The 24060-nt window shown below is 43.2% G+C and overlaps 1 protein-coding gene, 1 long non-coding RNA gene and 1 pseudogene across 2 annotated transcripts; 2 read left to right on the top strand and 1 right to left on the bottom strand.

Annotated features, from left to right (window-relative positions):
- Positions 1-3612: 3612 nt before the first annotated feature.
- LOC139026809 (uncharacterized) lies at positions 3613-16188 on the top strand. The gene is made up of 3 exons (XR_011478746.1): positions 3613-3797; positions 4086-4177; positions 15914-16188. It is a non-coding gene; the product is annotated as an uncharacterized lncRNA (long non-coding RNA).
- Positions 4384-19869, bottom strand: dqx1 (DEAQ box RNA-dependent ATPase 1). Its single transcript, XM_070442091.1, has 12 exons — positions 19451-19869; positions 14839-15238; positions 14511-14704; positions 12857-13277; positions 8490-8789; positions 8205-8304; positions 7902-8060; positions 7496-7687; positions 7162-7307; positions 6684-6866; positions 6215-6405; positions 4384-5859 (listed from the first exon to the last, which is right to left on the bottom strand). Exons 2-12 carry the CDS (start codon positions 15163-15165, stop codon positions 5643-5645), a joined length of 2430 nt encoding a protein of 809 aa, XP_070298192.1. The 5' UTR covers positions 15166-15238; positions 19451-19869; the 3' UTR covers positions 4384-5642.
- Positions 19870-23553: 3684 nt separating this feature from the next.
- The window catches only part of LOC111961579 (isotocin-neurophysin IT 1-like), a 10646-nt pseudogene continuing 10139 nt past the window's right edge, over positions 23554-24060 (top strand).

Raw genomic sequence — 24060 nt, 5'->3', positions numbered from 1 at the left:
ATCTCATTCGGAAATGATGGCCATTAATATGGACTTGGTCCTCCCTTTGCTATAACAGCCTCTACATTTCTTGTGCTGACGTTGCTTCCAGAGGCAGTTTGTGAGCTTGTGTGGCCTACCACTTCGCAGCTGAGCCGTTGTTGATCCTAGATGTTTCCACGTCACAATAACAGCACTTACAGTTGATCGGGGCAGATCTAGCAGGGCAGAAATTTTACAAACGGACTTGTTGGAAAGGTCCTATCTAGTTGCCTACCCCTGATGTACAATGTATTTAAAACAACCATGATTTTCTATGCTTTTTTTCTGCAAAGAAAGCATTATGCCAAGTAAAGGGAAATTAAACAAAGGGCAATTTTCCTGTGTTTGCGGAGTCGCATTCATGGTAGACGCTGTATATGTTGGCTCAATTGGAAATGACCTTTAAATGTAAATTGCGCAAGAGCGCTGAACTTAAGCGTTACGGATTTAATCCAGCCCTAAATGTGTGTGGGGATGTGGGTTCTGTGGGTGAATTATGAGTAGGGCCATACGTTTCTCTTGTAACCATGAGTTGTGTGGGTTGGGGTCAACCAGTGTTCAACACATCCAACATCAAAGGTTCTCAATACTTGTTCAATACTTCCCATTGAAGGTGCTGTTCCAAGATATGAGTTTACTCAGTGTTACCTTAGATTGTAAACTGTCATGGCAAGAAATATAGATTCAATGGTTGTAAAGATGGGGAAGAGGTCTGTCCGTAATAATGTTTTGACTGTGACTGACTGCATCACTTATTTTTATAAGAAACGTGTTAAATTCTAAATTGTTTGCAAAGTCAATTAACAAATAGCTCACACACAATTTCCCCACTACATGCCACCAGGGGTCTTTTCATAGTCCCCAAATTCAAGAAAGCGTACAGTATTATATAGAGCCATTATTGCATGGAACTCCCATCTCATATTGCTCAAATGAACAGCAAACCTGGTTTAAAACAACATAAAGCAAACCTCACAGCATAATGCCTCTCCCCTATTTGACCTAGATATTTTTATGTATGTATTGATATGTAGGCTATGTGTGCCGTTTTTAAATGTATGTAGCTTTGTCCTTGAACTGTTGTCTGTTAATGTTCTATATTATGTTTCATGTTCTGTGTGGACCCCAGGAAGAGTAGCTGCGGCTTTCGCAACAGCTAATGTGGATCCTAATGAAATACCAAATACTCATTCTGAATGTTTAGATTTTTTTCCCCCGTAAGGCATACAATTGGTTTTGGATTCATAAATAGGCTTTTCAGTGAATAATGGTTGTGATGATCCTAACACCAAGCTCTGAATCCCCCTACCTGCCTCCCACGCTCTTGAAACTTGATTTCCTTGTGATGTCACGTACGACAAGATGACATATTACCGTAATGTCTTGGGACAACTCTCCTATCTTCAATCATAACTAACATATCTCACCTCTGCAAGTTGGATGAGCAATCCGACACAAAATGTATGAAGAAAAGGTAAGTGAATTTTAAAGTAATATTATAGCCAATGGGAGGTAGTCCTGACCAGGACTTGAACACGTGTCCAGCAACCTACATTACTCTCTTCCTTCGGGAGAGTGTGTCCCCCCCATGCTTCTCTATACCAAGACCCTCATGTGTACTTGGATCTCCAATGTCCCCACAGGCACCATCCCTATTCTGACACCAATGTAGCAAATCAAGGGGGTAGCCCCAACCGGGACTTGAACTTGGGTCCAGCAACTGTCAAGCCAACACCTTACCGTTACACCAATAGGTCCAAACTTCTTGGTGAGGTTGCTAGGTGTTGGTTTAAGGTCGCTACAATATTGAATCTATGACAGTATGGTGAGTCGTAAGGATTAGCCTACATTTAATGAGTTTAATTTCACATTGTTCGATTTACTGTTGTGCCTAAAGCAAAGACAATGTTGATATTGTATCATGCTCTGTGACCTGGTAACTTAGCCTGTCTGCTCATATAATATTGAGCAGGCGTCAGATTGGCTTTAGGTGCCTTATAAAGCCACAGTCCTTGGTTTGTTTATAACCAAATGACAGCCCCGCCACTCTATAAAGTAGAAGAATGGGGCCCTAGACAGGCTATGCCCATGAGACACTCTTGGCATTCTCTCAAGCAGATTCACCTGGAATGCTTTTCCAACAGTCTTGAAGGAGTTCTCACATATGCTGAGCACTTGTTGGCTGCTTTTCCTTCACTCTGCGGTCCAACTCATTCTAAACCATCTCAATTGGGTTGATATCGGGTGATTGTGGATGCCAGCTCATCTGATGCAGCACTCCATCACTTATTGGTCAAATAGCCCTTACACAGCCTGGAGGTGTGTTGGGTCATTGTCCTGTTGAAAAACAAATGATAGTCCCACTAAGTGCAAACCAGATGGGATGGCGTATAGCTGCAGAACGCTGTGGTAGCCATGCTGGTTAAGTGTGCCTTGAATTCTAAATAAATCAGTGTCACCAGCAAAGCACCTCCACACCTCCTCCTCCATGCTTCACGGTGGGAACCACACATGAGGAGATCATCCGTTCACATACTCTGCATCTCACGAAGACACGGCGGTTGGAACCAAAAATCTCAAATTTGTATTCCTCAGACCAAAGGACAGATTTACACTGGTCTAATGTCCATTGCTCGGGTTTCTTGGCCCAAGCAAGTCTCTTCTTCTTATTGGTGTCCTTTAGTAGTGGTTTCTTTGCAGCAATTCGACCATGAAGGCCTGATTCATGCAGTCTCCTCTGAACAGTTGATGTTGAGATGTGTCTGTTACTTACTCTGTGAAGCATTTATTTGGGCTGCAATCTGAGGTATAGTTAACTCTAATGAACTTATCCTCTGCAGCAGAGGTAACTCTGGGTCTTCCTTTCCTGTGGTGGTCCTCATGAGAGCCAGTTTCATCATAGCCCTTGATGGTTTTTGTGACTGCACTTGAAGAAGTTCTGAAATTTTCCGAATTGACTGACCTTCATGTCTTAAAGTAATGATGGGCTGTCATTTCTCTTTGCTTATTTGAGCTGTTATTGCTATACTATGGACTTGGTGTTTTACCAAATAGGGCTATCTTCTGTATACCACCCCTACCTTGTCACAACACAACTGATTGGCTCAAATGCATTAAGGAAAGAAATTCCACATATTAAGGCACACCTGTTAATTGAAATGTATTCCAGGTGACTACCTCGTGAAGCTGGTCGAGAGAATGCCAAGAGTGTGCAAAGCTGTCATCAAGGCAAAGGATGGCTACTTTGAAGAATCTCAAATATAAAATATATCGTGATTTGTTTAACACTTTTTTGGTTACTACATGATTCCATATGTTATTTCATAGTTTTGATGTCTTCACTATTGTTCTACAATGTAGAAAAAAATTAAATAAAGAAAACCCCTTGAATGAGTAGGTGTGTCCAAACTTCTGACTGGTACTGTAGTTCTGAGTGGATTTTCTCTTTAATTAAGAGAAGGGATCAAGGAATGCTACAACGAGGAGTGGAACCGGAACCAGGAGCTCCACCCTCTCGCTTTACAAAATACCGGCCGAATGTCCCCTCCCCTTCCGAAATTCGAAAGATGCTAGCACCTGCGAAATCGTGTGATTTGTCCAAATAACCAGACAACCATTGACGAAAAACCCAAACACCGTTATACTACGCGTCCCTTTATCCTACGCGCCCCGTTCAGTCCATACCGATTCTACGGTACCAATTATGTTGACGTAGATAATCTGTCCACGAGAGATTAGGCCGCAAAACATGACACTTTGTCCATTATGACGTCAAGGTCAGATTTACAGACCATCTAGTTTATCCATATTTTCGTTGTAATTCTGTGATAAACTCTTCTGTGTTCAGATGGCCTAAAACTAGGGAACCTTTCTGCAATTTATATATGTTTTACATGACCTAATTAATAAATTAATTAAACATGCACCATCCTATGTAACACAACGTTGCTGATCTCTACTGGAAACTATTAGCATATAACATTGGTGATAATCATTCAAAACAATTTCATGAAAAAATTGGGAAATAGTGCAAGTGAAAAATATACCTTTTTTGTATCATTCAGGACTTGAAGGATGAGAAAGGAAAGTGATGGAGGTGAAGGATGAGCCAGTGGCTCAGCCAAAGGAGACAAAGGACTGGGCTGGCAGTTGCCAGGTAAGATTCAAAGAGTAATTTGCACCCTTATCTCTAGCTCCCTGCATAGTGACAAAAGATGTCTCATCTACGCTTGAGGAGTCTTCCCTCTACCACTCAACCATAGGAGAAGCACAAACGCTCCATATTTGACAGGTTGGTGTCGGCTAACATCAAAGGCCGGAGGAATCCTTTCAAATTAAGTAGTTAACTATTTCAAGTCGATATTCAACAAATTAACCTTTTATTTTGATGTTCAATATCATATACTTAAAAGTTTTTTAGATAGGGGAGGCTGACCTGACACCCTTGATTTGCACACACAAATATTTGATTATTTAAACACATTGGAGTGGGGGAAGAGGGGTCCAGATACAAACACTAAACCCAATAGAATACAAAGAACAACGGTAGCAAAAACTGGATTCTAAATCCCTCAACATGGAAGCTCTGTACAATGGTAGATCGCCCTCTATAAACCCCTACTGAGCCCTGAGAATCACATGTCCAGTCCACATCAAACTTCTGTGATTGGGTACTTCTACAAAGGGATCAAAGTTTCCACTGAAGAGATAGGTGCTGGTGCCACAACAAACAAAAAAACACATATTCCCTGGAAGTGACAGCATCAATAATATACCTCAACTGTCATCATTGAAAGGATTCATGTCCACCTGACAGCTGACTGATATCTTCAGTGAAGTATCAGGTACCCTCGTAGAATAGTCAACTCTTCTGACAATATATAATTCTCAACAGTGCATTCGGAAAGTATTCAAACCCCTTCCTTTTGTTTCTACATTTCGTTACATTACAGCCTTTTTCTACCAAGATTGAACTCTTTGGCCATCAATCTACATACAATGTCCTATAATGACAAAATGAAAAACAGGTTTTTAGAAACATTTGCACATTATAAAAATAAAAACAGTGGACCTTTCAGACCCTTTGCTATGGGACTCGATATTGAACTCCTTGAGATGTTTCTACAACTTAATTGGAGTCCACCTGTGGTAAATTCAATTGATTGGACATGATTTGGAAAGGCACACACCTGTCTATATAAGGTCCCATAGTTGACAGTGCATGTCACAGCAAAAATCAAGCCAAAAGTCAAGGGGTCTAAATACTTTCCAAATACACTGTATATTACTTTGGGTACCAGTATACGGTTTATTTTATAGGAACTCTGCAGGTTCAGTCTCAAACATTTTCATGTGCCAAAAATGCATGTAATCTCATTTGAAAAATATTTCACTAACACCTGTAAGTGAGCCCTATTCACTCAGATGTAAACAACTGCTTCCATACAGCTGTGTATGGCTGGAGAGTGTACTGTACATTCTCTCCCTCATCAGCTGCCCGTGCAACAGTACAGTTCTGTAGTGTGTTCCCAGTAGCACTTTGAGTGTGCGTAGTGCATCCATGTCCTCCATCTCAGGTTCTCCTCCCTTGGTTTTGCTTTTGGTCGGCCACTTCGTTCCCGTCACTGTATGACACACAGCTCAGTGCTGTCCTGATTACGTGGATCTGCGGTCCTGTCTAAGTGTTCCTCAATGTGGGATGTGTCGTAGGTCCCCTCCGGCCCCCTCTCCTGTTCCTCCTCTGGGGGCAGCAGACTCTGTCTCAGCTCCATCAGCTGGTCCCGTCCCTCGCTGGACGGCAGGTTGCCCAGGTAGTACTGAGGGGCCAGCTCCACCAACCTTCCCACAGAAAACAAGGTTACATAAAAGTAATGCACTTAAATGCCTAGTTTACCTCAATGTAATGACATGTGCACATGTCAGAAGACTTCTATATCATATTAACATGGTTCCGTAGAAGTTTAACGCTTGTTGTTGTTCGGTCTGATCATCTGCGCAGCATGATAACCTGGAATGCACCCACTATCTTCTGACAGATAGTACAGTTTACTCAACTGTCTATCAAAGGACTAGTATTCCAAAAGGAAGCAAAGTCGCCACTATGTGGATGGCGTAAAGAAGTTCAGGGTTACTGTGTGCATTACATACATACTAACTACAACAAAAGTTCACCAAAAATGTTGGGGTTACTCACATGTGGGGATGCACCTCGGAGGCGGTGCGGACACAGTTGTCGTGGGAGATGGTAAATTCGTGGTAGAGCACCCAGGAGGGGGGGTTGGGGCGCGGCCGGCGACACAGATAGGAGGAGAAGGGGTGGAGGTGAGCCACGTGACGGTGAGTCAACAGGAGGTAGTTACCTGAGCCGTCCACATCATGAGCCACCTGAGAGAGAGACAGGGGAAGGGAGAAGAGAAAAAGAAACAAATACAGAAAGAGCAGGAGAGACCGAGGGGGAGGGGGCAAAAGGCAGAGAGACACCAGAATGGAAAGAAAGAAGAAAATATGAAAATTGAGAAAGACAGTAAGGTAAAGACAAATAGGGGGGAGGATAGAGAGAGAGAGAGGTTAGGGTCTATATATTTCCCCGTCAAATTTCAGACACACAACATAAACTAACAAACTAATTTTCAATGGAGAAGTGAACTGATGAGTATTTTTACCTTGAGGAAGAACCCTGAGATGAGCGCACGCTTGATATTAGTGCAGTTGTCTTGGCAACCAAACGCAGGAGGCGAGACAGGCAACTCTATTCGTTGCATCACCTCCAGCAGCTCCGCCCTAATCATCCCAGCCAATCTTAATGCAGCGGGGTTCAGGAAGTTGGTAGTACACCAGGCATCATCCTCATTGTCTAAAAGAGCAATCAGATTAATATTCAGGAGGAGAACTGTGTAAAATGCATGTTGTGCCCATATGTGTATATCTGTAAGTTGATGTTTGTGTGTGTGTGTGTGTTTGTGCGCATAAACCAAACCTCCTGTACATTGCAGCTGTGTGTGTGTGTGTGTGTGTGTGTGTGTGTGTGTGTGTGTGTGTGTGTGTGTGTGTGTGTGTGTGTGTGTGTGTGTGTGTGTGTGTGTGTGTGTGTGTGTGTGTGTGTGTGTGTGTGTGTGTGTGTGTGTGTGGTCTCTTATACACATCTAGATGTGTATAAGAGACAGGTATATAGGCGTTGTAGATGTTGATGAGTGTGAGGTGGTCTCCCTCATTGTGCAACAGTGGACGTCTGTGAGTGGCTGCTGCCTCCTCTTTCTGGGGTGGGGGGGTCACAAAGCAGGGGGGAGCTGGGAACACACACAGGTGGAGAATTTAAATTAATGTTAAAAAACATAAAGTCAAAGTTATAGAAACAAAGCAATATTCTGAATTGCACGTAAAAAAAGAGGAGCTATGAGTAAAGGCACATTTTATAGCCAGTAATAAGCCCCTTGGTCAGTGTAGTGAGTGTAGTGTGTGTGTCTGTCGTGTGTACCTGTGAGCATGGCGGCGATGGTGAGCAGCTCATTGACACAGTCAAACTCACAGGCAGCGATGAGGGCCTTAGCCAGCGAAGGCTCCAGAGGCAGCTCTGACATAATGATGCCCACTTCAGACAGGTTCCCATCATCATCCAGCGCTGCAAGGTAGTCCAGGTCCTCCAGAGCCTGCATCAGAGCCTCGGGAGCTGGGGGGGAGGGCAATAAAAGAGAGAATAAAATAGAAAGGGATGAATTGAAGAAATTGAGGGATATTGGAAGATATTATATTTATATTTTGTCTGATATCACAAAATAGAAGGTACCTAGTAAACACAAACTCCCATGAAAAAAAAGGGCACTTTATTCATTCAAAGGAGAGAGTAAGGCTCAACTAGCTAGATGATGCGTGGCCCTCCTTACCAGGCCTGTCCAGGAACTTGCACTGGCCCATGTCAGCGATATCCAGCCTCTTGAGCAGCAGCACCAGGTGGCTGAGGTTCTCTTCCATCACCCCCGGGCTGCGGGCCTCTGCCATGCCCTCCTCATAAAGAGCCTGGGGGTACAGACGGAAACACAGACCTGGAGGGACAGGAGAGAGGGGTCAGAAGAACACATAGAGAGGATAGTTGGCCTGTAACAGCTATCTATGTCCCTTCTCTTAAATTAGAAAAACACCACATTCCATGTTGATTTTTTAAAACGGATTGATTGACCCTAACCTACCTGGTAGGTCACCGTTTACCCTCTGCGTCCGCATGTCTGCTTGGTGCCGGCTGATTGGACGCAGGACCTGTGAGTCTGCTCTGATTTGAGGGTTGTAAACCTATGACACAGAGGCAGAAGAGTGGGAGGTTATGCATGGCACTGCAACTCGGTACACCTCAATAGTTTGTTGAGGTTATGCGGCATTGTAGCATTGCCACATTTGACAACAGGGATGAGCCCACTGTGTAGGATAGTACCACACACACTCCTTCTCCCTCCCACCTCTGATAAATGAATACTCACTGTCTTGAGTTGCATGCCTGTGTCTATGACGTAGCGCACTGCAGATAGAGAGAAGGAGGCCTCCCCCAGGGTGTCTGTGAGGATAACCCTGCGCCTCACTCCCATCCCCACCCCTATCCCTGGCCCTTCCAGTCCTTCAGACCCCTCCGTGTCACCAGAAGGCCTTTCTGGCTCAGGTTCGTAGACGCGCTGGATGGCCCCCCCGAGGCCCGTATGGAGGTGTAGAACTCTGAGGGGCCCCAGCTGAGGACTCAGGGCCACAGACTCCTTCTGCAGCAGAAAGCCACACTCATCTATCTCCTGAGAAACAGAGAGAGAGAGAGATGGTTGATAATATAGAGTGCATTCGGAAAGTATTCAGACCCCTTCCCTTTCCCCACATTTTGTTATATTACAGCCTTATTTTTTTTAAATGCTATGAGCTCAGGTGCATCTTGTTTCCATTGATCATCCTTGAGATTTTTCTACAACTTGATTGGAGTCCACCTGTGGTAAATTCTATTGATTGGACATGATTTGGAAAGGCACACACCTGTCTATATAAGGTCCCACAGTTGACATTGCATGAGCAAAAACCAAGCCAATTGTCTGTAGAGCTCCGAGACAGGATTGTGTCGAGGCACAGATCTAGGGAAGGGTTCCAAAAAATGTCTGCAGCATTGAAGGTCCCCAAGAACACAGTGGCCTCCATCCTTCTTAAATGGAAGAAGTTTGGAACCACCAAGACTCTTCCTAGAGCTGGCCGTCTGGCCAAACTGAGCAATCGGGGGAGAAGTGCTTTTATCAGGGTGGTGACCAAGAACCCGATGGTCACTGACAGAGCTTCCAGAAAGACAACCATCTCTGCAGCATTCCACCTCGAGCTGACAAGGTAAAAATATGTCGTTCTGCCCCTCAGCAAGGAAGTTAACCCACTGTTCCCCGGGCGCCGAAGACGTGGATGTCGATTAAGGCAGCCCCCCGCACCTCTCTGATTTAGAGGGGTTGTGTTAAATCCGGAAGACACATTTCAGTTGAAGGCATTCAGTTGTACAACTGACTAGGTATCCCCCTTTCCTTTCCTTTCCAATCAGGTCTTCATGGTAGAGTGGCCAGACGGAAGCCACTCCTCAGTAAAAGGCATGGCAGCCCGCTTAGAGTTTGCCAAAAGGCACCTAAAGGACTCTCAGCCCATGAGAAACAAGATTCTCTGGTCTGATGAAACTAAGATTGAACTCTTTGGACTGAATGCCAAGCGCCACGTCTGGAGGAAACCTTGCACCATTCCTAGAGTGAAGCATGGTGGTGGCAGCATCATGCTGTGGGAATGTTTTTCAGCAGCAGGGACTGGGAGACGAGGGAAAGATGAACGGAGCAAAGTACAGAGAGATCCTTGATGACAACCTGCTCCAGAGTGCTCAAGACCTCAGACTGGGGTGAAGATTCACCTTCCAACAGGACAACGACCCTAAGCACACAGCCAAGACAATGCAGGAGTGGCTTCGGGACAAGTCTCTGAATGTCCTTGAGTGGCCCAGCCAGAGCCTGGACTTGAACCCGATCAAACTTCTTTGGAGAGACCTGAAAATAGCTGTGCAGCGACGCTCCCCATCCAACCTGACAGAGCTTGAGAGGATCTGCAGAGAAGAATGGGAGAAACTCCCCAAATACAGGTGTGCCAAGCTTGTAGTGTCTCGAGGCTGTAATCGCTGCAAAAGGTGTTTCAACAAATTACTGAGTAAAGGGTCTGAATACTTATGTAAATGTAATATTTCCATATTTATATATATATATATATATATTACACATTTTCAATAATTTCTAAAAACCTGTTTTTGCTTTGTCATTATGGGGTATTGTGTGTAGATAAAACATTTTTAATACATTTTAGAATAAGGCTGTAACGTAACAAAATTTGGAAAAAGTCAAGGGTTCTGAATACTTTCCGAATGCACTGTATACTGTTTTATCCTGGGCACTTTGACACGTTCTTGAGAAACTTTATTTCCTGACATTCTAAAACTTGTCTTTTGTTAGACAAGTGAATGAGTGGACAAGTAGAGACACTGTCATTTCAATGAAAGGAGGACATGCTATTTAAGCTCCCTAAATGCAGTACATGACTGCAATGTAGAGTTTAGTGTCCCAAATGCATCCACTCTTTCCGCTCTCCACTCTACCCCTCCGCTCTCCACTCTACCCCGCCAACCTCCACTCTACTCCTCCAAACTCCACTCTACTCCTCCAAACTCCACTCTACCCCTCCAACATCAACAAAACAAAGGAGCTGATCGTGGACTTCAGGAAACAGCAGAGGGAGCACGCCCTTATCCACATCGACGGGACCGCAGTGGATAATGTGGAAAGCTTCAAGTCTCTCGGTGTACACATCACTGAAATAGTCCACCCACACAGACACTGTGGTGAGGAAGGCACAACAGCGCCTCTTCAACCTCAGGAGGCTGAAGAAATTTGGCTTGGCCCCTAAGACCCACACAAACTTTTACAGATGCACAATTGAGAGCATTCTGTCGGGCTGTATCACCTCCTGGTACTGCAACTGCACCGCCCGCAACCGCAGGGCTCTCCAGAGGGTGGTACGGTCTGCCCAACGCATCCCCGGGGGCACACTGTCTGCCCTCCAGGTCACCTACAGCATCTGATGTCACAGGAAGGCCAAAAAGATCATCAACCACCCGAGCCACAGCCTGTTCACCCCGCAGAAGGCAAGGTCAATACAGGTGCATCAAAGCTGGGACTGAGAGACTGAAAAAAAGCTTCTATCTCATGGCCATCAGACTGTTAAAAAGCCATCACTAGTCGGGTACCAACCGGCTACTCAACCCTGTACCTTAGAGGCTGCTGCCCTATATACATAGACATGGAATCAGTGGCCACTTTAAATAATGCAACACTAGTCACTTTAATCATGTTTACATACTGCTTTACTCATCTCATATAAATCTACTATATTTAGTCAATGCCACTCCGACATTGTTCGTCCTAATTTGTATATATTTCTTAATTCCATTCTTTTACTTTTAGATTTGTGTATTGTTGTGAATTGTTAGATATTACTGCACTGTTGGAGCTAGGAACACAAGCATTTCACTACACCCGCAATAACATCTGCTAAAGATGTGTATGTGACCAATAAAATTTTATTTGAAGGCTATCATTTTCTCCCTCCTTCCTGCAGCTGTGTGGGAGTAGTTATGCTAACCAGTTAAAGGTATTGACCATAGGGTACAGACTGAGGGCAATTAAAGCGGTAGAGTGGAAGCAACTCCTCATCTTTGCCACTGCCCCACCCCTTGCCCTGGCAAAGTCTTCATACTTTTTAATGGCGTTCTCACATTAAGCTATCTAAACCAATGAGTTTTTATTGTTTTAAAAAGTAAAAAATTAAGTAAAAAATTATCTAAATGAATAAATAATATATTTGAGCATATCCCCTGTTCCCATTCTCCTGCTCCTTTCTCATGTTTCACCCGCTCTCTCGCTCCCTCCCTCTCCCTATACGCATGGTTTAGGTTGATCTGAGTTGAGACTTGGCAAACAGTACTCTGTTTACTGTGACTCTTCTAATACAGATCAGTTCTCCTGGCTAGCTAGCCCTGTGTTTTGCAGCCATGGCGTCAACTACCGTACTTAAGTCCAGGTATGCCTCTGGATTTGAAACCATAGCCGGGAATGCGGCGAGGTGCTAGGGTGTGGTGATGTTGACATAGTGGGAGTGTGTATGTGAGAGGTGGATGTGAATATGATAGGGATCTGTGCTGGAATTGATTAATATCCTAAAATATGTGCATATCTGGGTGAAGTGTATGTATCTATTTATCTATCAATCTGTGTGTGTGTGTTCTGGATGCATTAACCAGGACACCGGATACACACTGATGCCATTCAGCAGTCTAAGGTTACAGTGCCCCCATTTCTCTGTCCCCAGCGTGAGAGACAACAACAGACAAGGAAGAGGATGGCATATTACAAAACACCGCACAACAAAGCATTAAGAAATAAGACTCAGTTCAATAAGGATTTTCAGATGGAAGAAAGTCGATCAGAAACGGACAAGAAAAATCGGATACAAAATAAGTTGATTTAGCAGTCACTTTGATCCAAAACGACTTACATCGTGTGGGGAGTAATACCACAACTCTACTGTTGCATGCACCTGACTAACCCCAACTACACTAACTAACACCAACTAGCCCTAACTACCCTAACTAACCCGAACAAACGTAACCCACTGAGCCATCTCTCTGTAACAGCAGTAGGCCTACTGGGCATCTACCGTCTACTGATCTGATAAAAACAGCCCCAGTAGTTAATGAGATTAGCTGGATATATTTAGTATACTGTGTTGTGTGTGTGCGTGCATCTACCTGGGCACTGGGGAGAAAGACCATTACATCCCCCTCCTCCCCCCTGCGGTGAAGATCCAACACCATATGACACGCTGCCGCCGCCGACTCCCTCCCTCCAGGATCCCTGTACACCGTTTCCATGACAACCAGTGGTCTCCTCCTCATCTCTGTGTCGGGTGTACCTCCGACAGGCTCATCCAGTGTTAGAAGCGGAACTCTTTCACCCAGGAAGGTGGCAAGGCTGGGGGCGAGGGAGGGGTCGGTGAGCAGGACCACGCGGAGGTTGTCGGAGCGCTGGTTGCACACGTCCCGCAGCAGGCCCAGGAGGACGTCGGTGGGCACCGTGCGCTCCTGCACCTCGTCCACTACCAGCACCCCGTACTGACGCAGCAGGGGGTCCGACATCATCTCTCCCAGGAGCAGAGAGTCACTGACAAACCTGAGAGAGATCATGGAGAGAAACAAACTCACCCCTTAAAGCTGCAATATGTAACCTAAATTTTTTTCTAGTTATAGATCTGCCATTCTCATTACATTCTCATTCTTACACAGAAGCGGTAGATCTTTTCTGTGTGTGCTATTTCTATGCTTCCCGGTCTTAAAGATGCACTATGTAGAAATCCCCATCATTTCCTGGTTGCTAAAATTCCAATAGTTCGCTTAATTTCAGTTTATGTGACAAAACAAGCAAGTATAGTGTAGAGCAGGGTTTCCCAAAATCGGTCCTGCCCCCCGAGTGCACATATTGGTTTTTGCCCAAAAACCAAAACATGCACCTAGGGGGGAGCACAGGACCGAGTTTGGGAAACTCACATGCAGAGAATCATTGTACCATCTAAACCGCTGTGAAATATATTTTCCATAACCAAAAATATTGTATTTTCAGCTGTTGAAGCTGGTGTACAAAACCGAAAGTAAAAGACGCAAAAATGAAACTTTAGAATGGGAAGCATAGAAATAGAGCACATAGAACATATATACTGCTTCTTAGACCTGCTTTCAATGAGTGACAGATCTATAGCAAAAAATTTCTATGTGAATTTGGTCAGTTCGCCCAAAAAGTTACATATTTCCGATTTAAGCTTAGTTTTCTGCATCTTTTAGCTTCAGTTTTGTATACCAGCTTCTAACAGCTGAAAATACAATATTGTTGGTTATGGAAAATATATTTCACAGCGGTTTAGATGGTACAATGTCTCTACACTTGTTATGTCACATAAACTGAAATTAGGCAAACTATTAGAATTTTAGCAACCAGGAAATGGGGGAGCGATTTCTGCATATTGCACTTTTAATCCGATTGTATTGCACTTGTATACACCTCAGGGGCAGACAGAGAGAGAAAGAGAGATAAGAGATAAGAATACAAGGACAACAATATTCTAATCCAGGCCGGGAAGAGCAGAAAAGAGGGTGGACAAACCAGTTAGACAAACCACCGTGCTTCTACATTTGCATTGCTTGCTGTTTGGGGTTTTAGGCTGGGTTTCTGAAGTAAAAAGCACTTTAGAAATACATTTGATTTGAGTTAGAAGAAGATAAGGAGGAAGTAAGGACCGTGCCGTCATATAGTGTGATGGGTGTGTACCCAAGCTTGTACCTATGTGTATGTGTGTGTACATACACATGGCCCAATCTTCATGCACACCTGTGTGTCTACCTCCCTCCTCACCTGAGTAGCGTATCGGGGGTACAGCCATCATCGTGGGGGACACAGTAGCCCACCTCCAGGCCCATACTCAGGTCCATCTCATCAGCCACTCTGAGGGCCAGACTCGATGCAGCCACAGCATAGGGTTGGGAACAGCACACCAGGCCATGGGAGAACTCATGGAACTGGGCATACTCCACACACCACTGGGGCACCTTGGAGGGAGACGGTGAGGGACAAAGAGATGGAGGGAGACAGAGTGAGAGTGCTCTTCACCACCAGCGCTCATGTGTGTGCCCATGCCTCTGTGTGTGCGTGCATGTTTGAACGTATTATGCATGCCTCTTACCTGTGTGCTCTTTCCCGTGCCACTGGGGGCGCTGACCACGACCATGCTGTTTGTCTCCAGGTGTTCCAGCAGGCGGTACTTAAGGCGCCAAACAGGAAGCTTCTTCCTCTCCTCCAGCAGGGAGTAGTAGCGTGACGAGAAGGGCAAGCCGTCGTATGGGTTCACCTCCAGGTCACCCAGGCCACCCTCATCGCCCCCTCTGTGTCCCGCCTCGTCCTCCAGGTCCCCAGACAGGAGAGAGGACATGGAGAGAGAGTCCAGAGCCGAGGGAGGGCGGAGGGTGGAGGGGGACGTTGTCGAGGGGGCTGCAGGAGGGGATGACGCCATAATTGCAGGGTGGGTGGGGGGAGACGGAAGGGGAGAAAGGGAAAGGGGTGGTAACTGAGTGACTGGAGATTACCTGGGGAAAGGACCAAAGAGGAAAAGAGGCATTGGTTATCTGGATGCTGTTGTGTTAGAGCTTGTAGAGCAAGTTTTAAAGTCAACCTAGTTGACCCCTGTCTTGAGACAAAGGGATTAATTTGCTTGAGGCTTGGGACCTCGTGTTAAACTTGAGTCACTGAAGGAAATGTAATATATATACAGTACCAGTCAAAAGTTTGGACACACCTTCTCATTCCAGAGTTTTCTTTATTTTTACTATTTTCTACATTGTAGAATAATAGTGAAGACGTCACAACTATGAAAAAACACATATGGAATCATGTAGCAACCAAAAAACTGTTAAACAAATCAAAATCTATTTTATATTTGAGATTCTTCAAAGTAGCCACCCTTTGCCTTGATGACAGCTTTGCACACTCTTGGCATTCTCTCAACCAGCTTCATGAGGTAGTCGCCTGGAATGCATTTCAATTAACAGGTGTGCCTTCTTAAAAGTCAATTTGTGGAATTTCTTTCCTTCTTAATGCATTTGAGCCAATGAGTTGTGTTGTGACAATGTATACAGAAGATAGTCCTATTTGGTAAAAGACCAAGTCCATATTTCAGGCACACTTAACCAGCATGGCTACCACAGCATTCTGCAGCGATACGCCATCCCATCTGGTTTACGCTATCATTTGTTTTTCAACAGGACAATGACCCAACACACCTCCAGGCTGTGTAAGGGCTATTTGACCCAGAAGGAGAGTGATGGAGTGCTGCATCAGATGACCTGGCCTCCACAATCACCCGACATCAACCCAATTGAGATGGATTGGGATGAGTTGGACTGCAGCGTGAAGGAAAAGCACCCAACAAGTGCTCAGAATATGTGGGAACTCCTTCAAGACTGTTGGAAAAGCCTTCCAGGTGAAGCTGGTAGAGAGACTGCCAAGAGTGTGCAAAGCTGTCATGAAGGCAAAGGGTGGCAACTTTGATTAATCTAAAATATATTTTGATTTGTTTAACCCTTTTTTGGTTACTACATGATTCCAACTTATTTCATAGTTTTTATGTCTTCACTATTATTCTACAATGTAGAAAATAGTACAAATAAAGAAAAAACATTGAGTGAGTAGGTGTGTCCAAACTTTTGACTGGTACTGTATATCACATGTTATGATTCATAACTGGAGAGAGAACGTTTGATGTTGTGTAAGAAGCCTCAAACTTTTCACAGGGGTAAGGCCATTTTCAACCTTGACTAGCTAAGTATACAGTAACAGTTGTGCTATGCTGAGTGCATAGTTGCTAGTCTAGTCATTGAAGGCCTAGGAAGTCAGACAGCTTCAGTGACAGACAGCACAGAGCAGCTCTAGCTCTGTACAGCAGCTGTGGGCCTATGATATTCCACTCACTCCAGGAATGTCTGCATTTGCCCCATGTGCATGGAGCAATCCACACAAGAGCACTCTCTCTCTCTCTCACACACACAACACAGAAAGACACAGACTTACACATGTAATCAGTCATGGTTAACACCCACTTCTCTTTGTTAAAACCATCAGCAACACTGATATGCAAACAATGCGGACCGAGTCAATGCATAAAATTTGTCCATAATGCAAAGTCTACACTCTAGACTGAAGCTGCCTTTGTACATTCACTAGAAACCTCAGATAAAAATGGTATAAGACCTAGATTAACTTCACTACTAGGCTGGATAAAATAATGTATGACTTTAAAATGGGTAAATTGTGATTGGTTAAATAAGTCAGCAAACTTTGTGAAAATTAATATTTGTGTCATTCTCAAAACTTTTGGCCACGACTGTATTTATAGTTGAAGTCGGAGGTTTACATACACTTAGGTTGGAGTCATTAAAACTCGTTTTTCAACCACTCCACAAATTTCTTGTTAACAAACTATAGTTTTGGCAAGTCGGTTTGGACATCTACTTTGCGTATGACACAAGTAATTTTTCCAACAATTGTTTACAGACAGATTATTTCACTTATAATTCACTGTATCACAATTCCAGTGGGTCAGAAGTTTACATACTAGTTGACTGTGCCTTTAAACAGCTTGGCAATTCCAGAAAATGATGTCATGGCTTTAGAAGTTTCTGATAGGCTAATTGACATCATTTGAGTCAATTGGAGGTGTACCGTGGATGTATTTCAGGGCCTACCTTCAAACTCAGTGCCTCTTTGCTTGACATCATGGGAAAATCAAAACAAATCAGTCAAGACCTCAGAAAAAAAATTGTAGACCTCCACAAGTCTGGTTCATCCTTGGGAGCAATTTCCAAACTCCTGAAGGTACCACGTTCATCTGTACAAACAATAGTACGCAAGTAAAAAACAACATGGGACCACGCAGCCGTCATACCACTCAGGAAGGAGACGTGTTCTGTTTCCTAGAGATGAACGTACTTTGGTGCGAAAAGTGCAAATCAATCACAGAACAACAGCAAAGGACCTTGTGAAGATGCTGGAGGAAACAGGTACAAAAGTATCTATATCCACAGTAAAACGAGTCCTATATCGACATACCCTGAAAGGCTGCTCAGCATGGAAGAAGCCACTGCTCCAAAACCGCCATAAAAAAGCCAGACTACGGTTTGCAACTGCACATGGGGACAAAGATGGCACTTTTTGGAGAAATGTCCTCTGGTCTGATGAAACAAAAATAGAACTGTTTGGCTATAATGACCATTATGTTTGGAGGGAAAAGGGGGAGGCTTGCAAGCCGACAAACTACATCCCAACCGTGAAGCACAGGGCTGGCAGCATCATGTTGTGGGGGTGCTTTGCTGCAGGAGGGACTGGTGCACTTTACAAAATAGATGGCATCATGAGGAATAAAATTATGTGTATATATTGAAGCAACATCTCAAGACATCAGTCAGGAAGTTTAAGCTTGGTCGCAAATGGGTCTTCCAAATGGACAATGACCCCAACCATACTTCCAAAGTTGTGGCAAAATGGCTTAAGGACAACAAAGTCAAGGTATTGGAGTGGCCATCACAAAGCCCTGACCTCAAACCTATCGAAATTTTGTGGGCAGAACTGAAAAAGTGTGTGCGAGCAAGGAGGCCAACAAACCTGACTCAGTTACACAACTTCTGTCAGGAGGAATGGGCCAAAATTCACCCAATTTATTGTGGGAAGCTTGTGGAAGGCTACCTGAAACGTTTGACCCAAGTTAAACAATTTAAGGCAATGCTACCAAATACTAATTGAGTGTATGTAAACTTCTGACCGACTGGGAATGTGATAAAATAAATAAAAGCTGAAATAAATAATTCTCTTTACTATTATTCTGACATTTCACATTCTTAAAATAAAGTGGTGATCCTAACTGACCTAAGACAGTGAATTTTTACTAGGATTAAATGTCAGGAATTGTGAAAAACTGAGTTTAAATGTATTTGGCTAAAGTGTATGTAAACTTCCGACTTCAACTGTACTTTTGTATATATAGTGTCTTCTGATGGTCCATGGTTACTAGTAGCCTGACCTGCTTGACACTTACTTATGTTTATTGAGTACACTGACATATAACTGCATACAAAAACAAAGAATACACAGAGGGCTAGTATGAGCTATGGGGAAAACATTAGAGCTCATCGCATGAAGGGAGTCCATCCATAGGGAAATATGGGTTGAGGAGGGGAGGTTGAATGGGGAGTTGAATAGTAATGTTCAACATCATATATGAATCACATGTGGGAGGGGTCTAGTGTCAGCCTGGGGCTTACAGTGGAAAATAACTAATAGTACTGGATGGAGGACATCACATGTTATAACTATGTTATAGTCAACAATGACTAGTATTATTTGTACATCTATTGTTTACTATCATGCAAACAAAGGCATTGTTATATTGGTATATAACAATTTGGCATTATGCATCACACAAAACAATGATGTGAATGTGAGACCATATTTGAGAACTGTATGGCCATGACAATAGACTGATATTGATAAGGCTTTTGGTAATTAGAAACTAGGGCTGACAACACCTGTATCAGTCGTCCAACAATAACCTCTGCTGTGTGTATTCATTCTCTTTTCTCCTTATCTCCCTTAGTTTACTGCCCATCTCCCGAGTCGAGTATTGACCTGTCTGGAACTACGTGTCAGCTGACAGTGACACACACGCACGATAGTAAAGAAATAGAATTAAGCCAACTGGGACGAAAACAACCATAGAACCACGTAGTCAAATGCCATTGACATCTTACCTCCCACACATTTCTCTGAAGTCTCCTAAAATCCCAAACAAGGTTCAGGATGTACAGCAAAATAATTATCCAGTCCGCTGTAAGTGAAGCGTTCTACTGTTCACTGTTGTCACACAAACCTGTATGACGTTTCTTGGATGAAAAATAATAATATGCTGATACAATTTGTCCGTTTGCCAATATACACGGAGTCTCTATTCGGTTCTTCTCGGGCTCTGGTTTATCCGTGACTGTTGACATTAATAAAATGAAGCTCGTCGTACGGTCTTGATCTACCGAACCGCCGCCATGTTTGTCCGACTCACTGTGGCAGTAGTGATGGGTCGTTCGCGAACGAACGGCTCTTTTTGAACGGATCTTTTTGGTGAACGTATGGAGCCGAATCGCATTGGTGAAAGAGACGTTAATTTGGCTCCCTAATTTGCATACTGCTACTACTGCTTTATGAGCTCAAAACAACGTTTTTCTGCAGATAAGTTACAAAATTATTAACTAATGAGGGTGAATCCTCACTGCAGAAACCACAAGTAGTGGGGAGAGCCCATCCAAGCTGATCTTTTGAGTGCCCCCAAAACAACAGGCCATCCAATGGTGTAGTGGTGCCTGGAGAAGTAGGTATACTCAATTTTTTCCAGACGCAGCGCCCGGCGAAGGAATGGCGCCCCGTCTGAAAAATTATATGAAAAACAGTGACATAGCCTACACTCAGAATGACCTAAAACGATAAATCCCATATTGTTTTTTCAAAGTCAGGCCAACCCAATCTGTACTGTACAACTATGCTAATAGTAGGCCTACCATTGAAATAGATACATGTAGTTTTTTTTATCACAGGTTTCATATTTTCCCTACATTTTTCAGGTTTTCACTCTGTCACACCTTTTTTTTAAACAGAAAAACCACCATTTTATGTTCTAAATCAGTGTTTCCCAACCCTGGTTCTGGAGTACCCCCAACAGTGTAATTTTGTATTGTAACCCTGGACAAGCACACCTGTTTCAATTTGTCAACTAATCATCAAGCCCTCAATGAGCTGAATGAGGTGTGGTTGTTCAGGGCTCCAACAAAGTGTACTGTTGGGGGTACTCGAGGACCAGGGTTGGGAAACGCTGTTCTAAGTCCACTTTTGAGGTCTGGGAAAAATATAAGAAATGTTGTTTTTTGAGTGTAGTTTAATTCAACTGTGCAGGCACCTAGCACTGTTGTTTGGTTAGCAGTGTTTCTGTAGCACATGAGTTGGAGTTTGCTAAATAAATGCCTACTGGATTGACACAAATAGTCATGATATCATTCTGACAGGTAGGCATAGGCTACTTTGTAGGTACTGCAATTAACATTTTGTAACGACCCTGGGTTTATAAGCGCGGAAATCGACTCTGCCGCATGAGCATGCTTCTGCATGCACAGTCGATAGGGCACCGGACCTCGGGCTAGAAGGTCGAGGGTTCGAGACCTGCTCCCTGCCTGTTTTATTACATTGGTGTCAGAAGTGGGACCCAGTCTTGTTACAATTTAATAGAGATGGTTTTGGGGAAAGGCCTATCATTAGCATCGCTATATTTTTTTCTATTCCTTAACTGTTTGAAACCTGGACGTTTTACTTCATATTATGAGGCATGTCTTACCTTACTTGGAAGTACCCTATAGCCAAAACCCCACCATAGAAACGTGGAGGCAATAATTTTTTATAAAGACTTAGGCCTACTCGTATGCGTTTTCTTTAAACTTTCTTTCATTGTTTGTCTAGCAGCCAAATGCATTATCCTAGTCATATTAGCAACCCATGATAGTTGTTGCATATTTAAACCCCCATTCTTTCAACATTTCTAACGGATATTTCCATCTCTGTTCATGAAACCGCTCGCATGTGCGGTGCACATTTTAGAACGGCGTCTTCCCGCAAATTGCATTTTGGAACATTCACCCAAAGCCCTACCGTCGTCTGTACATGGCTGCGACTAAAATGTAAAGAAATAATAGTTTATCAACATTTTAAGCTAAACATTCTGATCTGTTCCATCAGCCTTATTAATAGAAGTGGCGTATACATCCACTACACTAAATTGTTATGTATCAATGGGGATTAAGAAATACGTGGGTATGCGGCGTATACCCTCCACGAAACCACTGAGACCATCTAATAATTTGGCTAGGTAAAAATGTATTTGAACGCGCATTTCACGATCTGATATACTGGTAGCCTACCTTTTGGGCTTTACATTTGAGATTTGATATTTGTAGCTTCTAGGTCGATTTTTAAGCATTTTACACTAAGATCCGTTTGGGAGCGAAATGAGCCGGCTCTTTTAAGTGAACGGAGCCAAATGAGCCGAAAATACGGAATGCCCATCACTAGAGGGCAGGTGGAGTTGACAGTCAACGAGGGAGGAGCATGGCTCTGTCGCCGGTCAGAAATGAAATCTATTTTTGACACGCCAAATCTCAACTGTGATTTACCCTTTCATCAAAGTAATTTTATACACGGATACATTGTAACATTTTACAAATTCATAAATGAATTGTTCTTCTTAGTCCGTCGCATATTTTCGCACAAATATAATATGAGCTATTTTTATTATTATTAGATGCATTAAAATATGGCCACTAGGACTTTCCAAATGTGCCTTCCTCAATGTTAATTTTTCAGCATTATCATGTAGGCCTATGACGTCAATTTACGTTTTTCCATTAGGTGGACTGAGTAATAATGAGTGTAATTCGAAAAATTAAGTTGGGGTGGAAATAACAGTGTTCAGATAATGGCTTGAGTTAAATGTATAGGATCTGTCTAGGATAAAACATAATGAGAAATATATGATTGACATGGTGAGGTCAAGGTCAACTGTGCTCTTATTATTAATGCAGGACCCTCTGTAACGGCTGATTTCCTCCTCTTCGTCTGAAGAGGTGTAGCAGGGATCGGACCAAGACGCAGAGTGGTAAGTGTCCATGTTTTAATATAATTAACAGAACACGACAAAAAAATACAAAATAACAAAGTAACCTAACCGAAACAGTCCCATGTGGCACGAACACAGACACAGGAAACAAACACCCACAAACCAACAGTGAAAACAGGCAACCTAAATATGGTTCCCAATCAGAGACAATGCAAAACACCTGTCTTTGATTGAGAACCATATCAGGCCAATTGACAAACCTAAACATAGAAACACATAACATAGACTGCCCACCCCAACTCACGCCCTGACCATACTAACTAAAGACAAAACAAAGGAAAATAAAGGTCAGAACGTGACACCCTCTGAGGACAATAAACCTTTTAATCATCCTTTGAGTCATTTCTTTATTTATCTAAAGTTCTCCTTTTCTCCTATTAGTTGTTACATAGCCTATACAGGCTGAGTTAAGTCACACACACACACACACACACACACACACACACACACACACACACACACACACACACACACACACACACACACACACACACACACACACACAACTCTGAAGTCATAGCTCCTGTCTTACCCTTAACATCCCCCCCTCCCTCCTACTGTTGTTGTTCATACAATAATGTTTAAGAATGTAGCGTAGAACTGTGGAAAGCTGAACTCATTTTAGTGTTTGAGGGCAAAGTAAGACTAACCAGACCACCCATACCTCTTATGCATGGTCACGACTGATATGCCCTTTTCTTGTCCATCTCAATGTCCATTCCCCACTACTAATCAGGTCACGTAATTAATACCAGTGTAATAATGGCTTGATTGGACTTAATTGGTGGTTTTGAGGCCCTGTCACAGCCTAAGAGAAAGAGCAAGAGGTATAAAAGGTACCTTTTCATGGCAAGGACTATAAACGAAGACGATCAACCATTGGCAAATTTGCAGATCATCACCAAAGCCTCATCTTCAACACAGCGAGTGTGACATTTTGTGTCTCAAACAGTATGTATTTTCTCTGACAATCTTTTAAATCTATTTTATTTTAAAAAACATAACTGCAGGAAATGTTTTTGTAACAGACATTTGCAAAAAATATTGCAACAATAGACTATGATTAATCTTACTATATTATATTTATCCTGAGACAAGACGCATCCACTTTAGACAAACTTAAATCTATTTTTCCTTTATTTTCAGTGGCAATGTCTGTCGCCCCAGTGTCTGCCCTCTGTCTGCTGTTCCTGCTATCTGTGTGCACTGCCTGCTACATCTCCAACTGCCCCATAGGAGGCAAGAGATCAGCACTAGACTTCCCATCCAGAAAGGTACCCAGTCATTCTCAGCAGTTCCACTTTGTTACTGTTTATTGTAACTGTGTGTCTGTTATAGAGTTAGATTGGTGGTTGCCTGCCATAGAGGCTTGCCTCTTACCTTCGAAGGGTTGGGATTGCACCGTTAAATCAAAGGTTATTGTATGTCAATATTGTATATTGTATTGTACAGTCTTTTTTTGTTAAACCACAAAGCTTAAAACCACTTCCCTTTTCTATAAATACACTGCTCAAAAAAATTAAGGGAACACTAAAATAACACATCCTAGATCTGAATGAATGAAATATTCTTATTAAATACTTTTTTCTTTACCAGGCAGCAGCCGTTCTCCACGGCGTCTCCAGCTCTGTCACGTCTGTCCATGTGCTG

This window comes from Salvelinus sp. IW2-2015, linkage group LG4q.1:29 (genome assembly GCF_002910315.2).
Source record: "Salvelinus sp. IW2-2015 linkage group LG4q.1:29, ASM291031v2, whole genome shotgun sequence".
In the NCBI taxonomy this organism is placed as follows: Eukaryota; Metazoa; Chordata; class Actinopteri; order Salmoniformes; family Salmonidae; genus Salvelinus; species Salvelinus sp. IW2-2015.
The sequence above is the reverse complement of the archived record's forward strand: the minus strand, read 5'-3'. Positions and strand labels throughout refer to the sequence as shown.

What these genes read in the sequence shown, in the direction of transcription:
- dqx1 (XM_070442091.1), bottom strand. Translation starts at nt 15,165, where the DNA reads ATGGCGTCATCCCCTCCTGCAGCCCCCTCGACAACGTCCCCCTCCACC. An exon ending in TCTTTCTCCCCAGTGCCCAG is followed by an intron (nt 8,790 to 12,856) that starts GTAGATGCACGC and finishes TCTGTTTCTCAG; the next exon opens with GAGATAGATGAGTGTGGCTT. An exon ending in CAAGTTCCTGGACAGGCCTG is followed by an intron (nt 7,688 to 7,901) that starts GTAAGGAGGGCC and finishes CCTCCCCCCCAG; the next exon opens with CTCCCGAGGCTCTGATGCAG.